At 44.4% G+C, this 9,325-nt stretch overlaps 1 protein-coding gene across 2 annotated transcripts in view; it reads right to left on the bottom strand.

Annotated features, from left to right (window-relative positions):
* Positions 1-9,283, bottom strand: part of PLEKHA3 (pleckstrin homology domain containing A3) — a 47,716-nt gene extending 38,433 nt beyond the window's left edge. For both annotated transcript variants that reach the window (XM_019523026.1, XM_019523027.1), the window contains exon 1: positions 9,157-9,283. In XM_019523026.1, the coding sequence (XP_019378571.1) occupies positions 9,157-9,196 (40 nt within the window). In that variant the 5' untranslated portion in view covers positions 9,197-9,283. The remainder of the gene's footprint in view (positions 1-9,156) is intronic.
* Positions 9,284-9,325: the final 42 nt, after the last annotated feature.

Below are 9,325 nucleotides of genomic sequence, written 5' to 3'. Positions count from 1 at the left end.
GGACCAGGCAGCATCACATGGAGCCCCCCCTGCCCCCGCTCAGGTCTGCTTGGGGGAGGAGGAGGAAGAGTCCCCATCCAGCACCTCACAGAGTCTCCTTCCCCACCCTAGGAGGAAGGGGAAAGAGTCCCCCCAGCACAGAACAGAGCCCCCCTCCCCACCCTGGGAGACAACCAACCCAGCATGGCCCCATTAAGGTGGCAGGGAGAAGGGTTAATTCCTCCTTCTGTCCCTTCCCTGCAGCCAGGGTCTGCCAGGTCCAGGAGCCACCACCGCAGCCCCCTCTGCTCCCTCAAAGACCAGCTGACCCCAGCTGCAGTGGGGAAGGAGGGAAGAATTAACCCCCTCCCTGCCCACTTTGCCTTAACGGGGCCATACTGGCTAGTGTCTCCACTAGGGCGGGTCCCTGCTCTGGCTAGAGCGCAGAGGGGTGGGATCAGCCCTGCAGCTGGAGCGGAGAACCCCGCCCAGCTCAGAGAGCATGCTGGGATGCTGGGGGGTCTGGTTTATCTTAAACAGGAAGGGGTCTAGGACAGACATTGCATAAACCAGTTTGAGCCAAATCAGTTCAGTCTGATCCTACATTCAACCAGATTTATCTCAAAGCGGTTTTGGCCATTTTGAAACTGGTTTATGTATACTGAACATCTGTTCTCTTACAGGTTTCAACCAGTTTCTGACCACTTAGACAGATCTGTGTGTAATGTCTGTCTCTAGCCTCATAGACCGATTCATAAGTTCACAAGAGATACCCTAGTCCAGAGGTTCTCAAACTCTGTAGACTCGAAGTATACCTCAGAAATTAGCAGGCCTTGGTTTTCACTGATTGTTTGACTAAAGAAAAACAACAGAGCAATTTCTCTCTTGCAAAGAAGTAGTCAGAAAGACCAGAACAGGGCAGAATATTTTTAACACTATGGATTCCTTTTTTAAATCTTTGGGTTTCTCTCATGAATCAATTTGCATACTTAACTTTAAATGGCACTTGGTGGCATCCTTGAAAAGACCTCAAGGCACCATGGGGAGCTGCAGCACCTTGGTTGAGAATCACAGCCCTAGTCATTAATGCTAACAAGCACAGATCAACCAAATGTCAAAACAGTAGATATTTTGCAAAACAATAAAATAAACTATTCCAAGACCATCAGTACTTTAGCACTTGGAGGGCTTGTCTATAGGCATAAATGACACATTCCATCTCAGAGCTGGGATGATCTTGCAACCTTCTAAATAGCCCCTTTCTGGTTTAAATACAAATCAAAATGGTAATAACTGTAACCATGAACCTCCCAGTCCAGTAAAAGGATACAACTGCAATGCTGTTCCAGAAGAGTAAACTGAAGTAGTCCAATAAATATGGCTTTGAGTGCAAAAGGCTGAATCATGTACTGGAATTTGTCAATAACTAGGTAGGGGTCTGCTCCTGGTTCCATTAAAGTCATTAGGAATTTTATAATAGAATCATTAACCAGAACCAGGGCCCAATGAAGAATGTCACATCTCCTAGGTAAGTAAAAAAGTGCGTAAACAAAATTTATCACACACTGGCAGGCATATCTGCACTTTGAAATAAAAAGATCTCGGCTCAGAAATAAAAGCAGAATTAAAAATTAAAAAGAAGTTATGAATATTGACAGGAGGTTACCCATGCTAGTGGCAACTGATTTAGAACTGGAGATGAACATCATTATGTGTATTAAAAATATATAGAAACTAGCGGAAGTACCCATTCTTTGCCCAGGTTGTTATTTTTCCTTGCACTGTTCCACTGTTTCTTCATGACTTGTGCCTGCAAGTCTTAGATGAATTTCTGTGAGACATTCCACCTTTTCAACATTAGTTTCTGCAGCAATTAAGGCAACATCTCTTATGCGACTGGCAGCAAGGCACTCCACTATTTCCTCATTAGTTTCTGCAGCTCTTGAGGCAGCATTTCTTGTAAGAGTAGCAGCAAGATGGTCTGCTTTTTCTTCTTTAATTTTGGTTGGTCTTGAAGCAGCATTCCTTCTGTGATTATTCACAAGATGTAGTGCCTTCTCTTCATAACTTTCTTGCAATCTTATATTTCACATCCTTTTCACAGCAGCTGAAGTGCCACTAAGAGTTGAAGACCTTTTCCTTGGCATTGATAAACAGTGGGGGGGAGAAAGGGAAGAAAAGAAACCCTGAACCAATGGCCAGAGGACTATGGCTGCCAAATGGTGGAAGCAGCTTTGTTTGGAGATGTTAGGCAAGGATAAATAATGACAGTTGAACTGAAACGCATCCAAAATGTACCAGTTTACTATCTGATAAGCAATATAATCCCAGTCACTGGAAGCCCCAAAAAGGGTCAAAAATGACCCGCCTATAAGTTTCCTCGGGTGCCATTCAGTGATTTTGGAAGGTTTAGAATAGATAGGACCAGCCACTCTCGAGTTATAAGTGAACATACATACAGAAATACACTTCATTATGTACACATACATTCCAATACAATTGCATGCAAACAGAACATGGGAGTTAAGAGAAGGAAATGCAAAAGATTTTAGTAAAGCATTAGACAGAATCTAACACGCTGCCATGACCGATTGGTGCCTCCTGATTCAGGGGTGGGAGGCACTTGCAGCGGTCAGTCAGTGACCGGGGAAAGGGCAGGAGGGTTGTCCCTTGCGGCAGACTGCACTAACCCAGAAATGGCAGTGGTGCACCGCTGGCTGCAGAGGGACCACAGGGATTGCTTCTCCAGATGCCCCCACTCCCCGGCTGGCACTCTCAGGCAGGGCAGCAGCATTCTTGCCTGGCCCCCTGCCTGGGAATGCTGGCTGTCAGGGGGTATACATGCACCATCTACACATCACATGTGCACCCCACCACGCTGCTTTGAAAACCACAAAAGAGCCTAATCATCAACTGAAGAGGAAGAAAGTGTCTAATGAGACACAGTGGGGGCAGTGATGTCTAGTTTTACTAAGCATTTTCATTAAAGATTTCAACTTGGGTAAAAGCATGTTAATGGAATGAACAGGATCTCGTGAACTTGGAGGTATATCACACTGCAGCAAGAACACTTAAATATGAGAGATTACAGGTGAGAAATAAAGGACAGGAAATAACTAAATGAAATTCAGCTAGAAAATGTAAATAAATATGCTGAAGAAAATTATCTCCAACATAGGTGTTTCATAGGAAGGAGAAACATGGCAAGTGGCAATGTTGAGAGCGCTATTTAAGGAAAATAAAAGACTATGGTTACGAAATCTCACTATTGTGTATAGCTAAGCAGAGCTGATGCTTATGCCTGTACCATACAGCTTATAATCCAATAAAGAGGAAACAAAGTAATGCTAATGCTAAAACAGGGCTAATATTATCACAGCATCTGACAAAGTAAGCTGCTGCTTACAAAAGATTTTACCTCTCTAAATTAAATCTATAAGAGGCCACTCTGGCTTGCCTTCAGTAATAAAATAGTCTGGTTTCACAAAAATATCAGATGCACAGCTTTTGGTGGCATTTTTTTTGTTTTGGATTAGATGATGGTTTGCAGTAGTGTGACAAGGTCATACCTGGAACACTGCAGTTTACAAAAATGGTTTTGGAGCTGATTGGACTGATTTGAGCAAACAATAAAAGAGCTAAGTACAAATAAAACTGAATTTAAGGTGGCCTTTCTGCTGGCCATTTCTATCGCCTTTCCATAAAGCAGCATACAAAAGAAAGAGTGAACTGAATCCATGATCTCATTACTTTCAAACCATTTCCCACCTGCAATTTAAAGCATCCGCAGAAGAGGAAAGGAAGACACCAGAACTACTCAAGTTCATATTACATAATAGTATTTAATTATTGGCAATGTTTAATCAGTGCCCTTTCTTTTTCTCCCCATGCAAGACTGTTAAAAAAAGAAACTAAGTAATTATCTATGTTGAGCCAGTTTTTTTTTTTAATTTAGTTAAAACCAATAATCATGGTTATCTGAATACGTTGCAATCATCCATTTTAAGTTTACCTGTCACTTAAATTGTACAGTGAAAGAAGGGTATTTCTATTTTAATCCCATAACGTTATTTTTTTTAAAACACCCACTGGTTCTAAAATCTTATTGGAATTCTCTCTAAAATACCATATGTCCAAAGTGAATGAATCAACGCTACAGAACTGTGCATTAACAGAAAAGAAACAATTAAAAGATTATTTTGGCAATCATTAAAGAACATGCAATTTAAAGATGCAGTCAACTTTTAAGAGAGAAAAAAAACCTCCCTTTCATCTAAATGGTTTTTACTTATTAGACATATCAAACCAATATATTGTTGCATTGGATTGGCACTGATAAAAGGAAAATTAACATTATTGGCCACTGTAGCCAATTACATTGTCCGACAATTAATTATGCCGGGGCCCCCAGACACTTGGGTTCCCTCCAGCGAGCCGGGTGACCCCAGATACACCCCCATCCACTCACCAGCAGGCAGGCTGAGCCTGGAGCGGAGCAGCTGTCGCAGGTCCCAGGCACTGGTGTGGTACAGGCTGGGGCCAAGTCAGGCACTGTTAAAGGTGCTGAATGCAGCAAAGGTCACTGGGGCAGGGAGAGTGGGTGGAGCTACCCAGCCCAGCATGACTCAACCCACAGTGCCTGGGGATCTGTGCCCCAGGGACCAGGGCAGCCACTCCCACCCACCTCCCACCCCACTGTGTGCAGCAGGGTTCCTCCCCCAGTGGAGAGTCTCTAGGAGTGTAGGGAGGGTGGTGCTTTAATTAGAGCACCTCCAAGAACCACTCTAAGTGCCCAGAGACCACCAAGCCCTAGGCAGCCTCAGCCCGCCTCTTCCCTAGGCCAGAGCTGGACTCAGCCAGGCCAGGGATTTGAGGGGGTCATAGCCACCCCAAAATTTGCCTTGCCCCACCCCCCCTAGACCTTCCACCCAGTGCTGCCACCACCACTGCCCCACGCAATTGAGCCTGCACCACTCCCGCCTGCTCTGAGACCAGTCCAGCCCTGGCCCAAGCCCCACACCAGGAAAAGGCTGGCACCGCCCCTGCTGGGAGCTCTGCATCTTTGCGGGTTCACCTGCATGGGGCTGGCAGATGGTGATGGCACTGAGAGTGGTGGGTAAGGCAAATTTTGGGGTGGCTATAACCCTCCCCCAATCCTTCCTCCTAGAGCCACCCCTGCTCGAGCCTGAAGGGCAGGGGCAGTAAGTGGCACAGGGCACTCTTCCATGTTCTCCAGCTGGGAGTGGGGGCAGAGGAGGGACGGTGCTGTGCTTTAATTAGAGTGGCTGTCACAGCCACTCTAATTAAAGTGTCACTGTGTTTCACGTATTAGCATCCCCATGCTTAGAAATGGCAGTGGGAGCACCTGAACTAAAGCTCATTCAACAAGCTTTGTTACTAAATATTAGTTATCAGATCGGTATTGGCCAATATCGCTAGTTAATAATCAGCTGTTGGTATCGGCCAAGAAAATCTGTATTGGTGCACCCCTACTACTACTACTGTTGAAAGAAAAACCAAGGCCCAGATACTGAAAATATTTAGAGATTTAATTTTACAATTGAAAATAGCCCCACTGGCTTCAGTGAGACTACCTCCCTGCATAGTTAAACATACTTGAAGAATCTGGCACTGGAGTTGGTGTCTGAAATATTAAAATACATATAGATTCAGTTCCTTTAATCTGCACATTTGACAGCTTTTTGTACACTCTTTTATTAACCAGACACAGAAGGTCAAGAAAGTTCAAAGATCTATCCCAAAATCACAAGAGAGAGGTATGACTAGCATCAAATGAACAAGTACCAGCCCAAATGACCAGATACTCATTTATGACTGGGTTGCCTTTGGTTCAAGTATGAAGAGGGGCCCTGAACTCATGCCTATGGATGTACAGTGACATGTTCTAATTGCTTCATCACTGCCACCATTCTCTAGTTATATTTAGAAGGGAAACGGTAAATAAGTGTTAATCTTTCACACAGCAAAAACGGAAAATAGAAACTTAAAAATGTAATTCTACAGCCCTAAATTGAAATGGTGTCCTATAGAGCAAATGTAGTACCTGCAATTGCCTTTAAAAAGTTAAAATCTATTTTGAAAGGGTTTTTGTTTTGTTTTTTAAGTTTGATGGTATCTGTTAAAAATGGACTATATCTCAAGAACGCTTCCTGCAGGAAAACTCAAGAGTGCTTATAATAATAATATTATAATTACTATATTGGTAAAGAGCCTTGTAACATGATTTTTTTTTAAGTGGTAACAGAAAATAACTACTATTTTGTCTATTAATTAAAATTAGAAGTTCTCTCTATCCAACTAATTTAAAGACAGACATTTCCTCTACTTCATCATAAAGAAGCAGAATAAGGATGACAACTATTTAACACTTGATAATGGTATAACTTTTCTCTTACCACAGAATACAAACATATTAGATTTGCCCTGCTATATGCCAGTGAAACCCCTATACTTGTGAAGGATGTTAATCCTTGCTAGAAGAATAGAAACACCATGAACCAAAATACAACTACAAAGCCTCTTCAGGGGTAGAGTATTTATTTATATGATCTGAGGTCAAGCTCCAGCTTAGAGCACCACTACTGGGTTAGCAGTTCTAAGAATGCAAAAGCAGCTGCTATGAGGGTGCTGAATAAGTCATGCCTAGCATATCTTTAAACATTAAAAGGGAACGAAAACTTTTTGGTTTACAGTAGGAGGCAGATTTACACCATAGTTGACATGAATGAATTGAGGGAGCCTGGGGTGTTGTAAAGAAAAAGGTCAGACAACTCTGACAGCCTCAAACATTTGACAAAACTATATGCTGATTTTTTTTGTTTTTTGTTGTTGTTTTTTAAATATCCTATCATGCTCTTTTACCATGGACAAAGGCAAAATGTGGAGGACACAGGCACTTTACAATTTCTGATATTTTAAGTTCTATAACTCCTCACACAAAACTGAATTCAGGGAATCAAAACAGCTCAAAAAAAGAACAGACTAAAAGAGGGCAAAAGAAAGCCATTGTCACTGCAGTTAAACAGCAGGCCTGATTAAGCATTTGTGCAATCCAACACTGATAGGCTTCAAGGGGAAAATTAGTCCTGTTGCACTGGCAAAACGGAAACCTTTCCAACACTGAAGGGATATGCTGTCCATTACTGGCTCTGGGGTAGTTCTGTAAAAACAAACAACCAAAAAAACCCAGAAAAAGCAAAACCAAAGTTAAATATAACAGATTTACAGACAGCAAATGCATACATTTATTCCATTTCTTTCTCTGGCTCTTATAAAAACAAATTTTTAATGTCAATATCTTTTTCTCAAATAATTCATTGCTAAAACGTTTATAAGTTAAAACTGTTAGTAAAAACTTGTAAGTACCTCCCAGAACTACACAAGTGTTTCATTTGCTGTATGGCTTAGCACTTTATTTTACTAATTTTATTCCACTTGCTCAACTGACATAGTCTCACAGGCATATGAACTGTGGCCAAAGTCAACTCTTTTTTGGAGGGGGAGGGGTTTAGAGAGGAACATCTACCTCTCCGAAAGCCCAACTAGCACGATGTAAATTAGCTTAACTTCACAAAATATAACATGGCTGCATGCAATAAATTGTTTGTAACACCTCGTTCTTGTGAAAGGAAGGATAGTCTAGTCCCAGTGATTCTCAGCCAGGGTGCTGCAGTGCCCTGGGACACTTTGAGACATTTTCATGGGATGCCACATGATATTAGGTGCACAAACACAATTCACAGGCTAAACCCAGAGATTTCCAGTCAAAGCCCAGAATGCATTAAAAGCACTCTGACCTGCTGTGGGCTTTCTGAGTACTTTTCAAGAGAAGACAATCCTATGAACTTTACTTCATAAATCTAATGGATACAAAAAATCATGGACTAATCCATCTCCCCACTCTCCAGTGAAATACAAAACATCATAAACTAGAAGGAAACAATTTCCTACTTCCCACCAGACAAATCCAAGGTAAAAAAAAACTGTTCCAACTTTTATCTGAGCCAAATTTGCACAGGATGAACTATTCCAACCAAGAGATTTTACACCACCTTCAGCTCTCCTGTGAAATATGAATTTTCATTTCCACCTAGAAATTTTGCAACCTTTGCATTCTCCTAGGCCTGATAAAGGATGAGTGTGCCTGAAAGCCTGCAAGTAAAAACATTATTTTGCAAATATCTAGATGGTCTAATAAAAGATAATCGCCTCTTCCATGAGTTTTGATTCCTTTTGGACTAAATATAGACATTGGATTAATGGCACATTATAAGCTGCCTGCCATCTGATAACCTCTCTACATTTTTACCAGCTACACCGTCACCAGTTCAACCTGCCCCCTTTCCCCCTCACCTACCTGCCCCACACCTGTTGTCTCCCAGTGCTGTAGCAAGGCAAGCGGGGCGACCACCCCAGGTGGTGAAGCGAAGGGGCACAGACAGGCGCTGCCCAGCTGGGGCGGGGTGCAGGACAGAGCCATGAACAGCTGTTTGTGTGCGTGAGGGGGTGGGGGGTGCAGATGCAGGGACAGGGGAAGGGCAACTCCTGCTGCTGCTGCTGCACTCCCGGGCAAGCATGGGAGTGGATGTGCCCTCCAGACCAGCACGTGGGGTGAGGGTGGGCTGCCGCTGGAGGCTTTGCCTTGGGCACCAAACTTCACCCCTAGGGCACTGTGGTCTCCTATCCCCACTGATCCTTGCTGCCAAGCATTTGCATTTTGCATGTTGGTGTCTATTCCCCATGGACAACACATGCCACCACCAGACCCTCCCTACGCCTGAAGAAGGGTGTCTGTGCCCAGAAAAGCTGGCAACGAACAATTTTCCCAATGATTTAGTTGGTCTAATCAAAGGCATCATAACCACCCAGAGAACCTCGTGCCTCAGGAGAAAAGCAGCTAGCTGCCTCCAGTCTAAACGAGGCAGGGGAGCCCTGGTGTAGGCCAGGTCTTCCAGACTTGTGAGCCGCGTTAGGCCCAGACCCTGAGCTCCTCTCGCCTCCCGCTGCCCCGGCAACAGGGGTCTGGCTCCGTCCTGCACCTCTCCAGCGGGGCCCGGGACTGAGCGAGAAGCCCCCGCAGCTCCGGGCAGCGGAGCGGGGGCGCGGGGCCGGGGGGAGGAGGACCTACTTTGTGCCCAGCCCGGCCCCGGCGCTCACCGGTGAGGTAATTGGTCCACTTGTACAGGACTCCTTCCATTGCTCAGCGCCGGGCCCCGCGCACCATCCTCCTCCTCTTCCTCCTCCTCCTCCTTCGCGAGCGGCGCGGCGCCCGGGGACATGAGCGGCCGGCTGGGCCCGCGGGTGGGGCGGCCCCCAGGTGCGGGGC

Source organism: Gavialis gangeticus, unplaced genomic scaffold (assembly GCF_001723915.1).
Source record: "Gavialis gangeticus isolate Ggan-Ray unplaced genomic scaffold, GavGan_comp1, whole genome shotgun sequence".
Taxonomy (NCBI): domain Eukaryota; kingdom Metazoa; phylum Chordata; order Crocodylia; family Gavialidae; genus Gavialis; species Gavialis gangeticus.
Note: the sequence above shows the minus strand (reverse complement) of the source record. Positions and strands in the feature narration are given on the sequence as shown.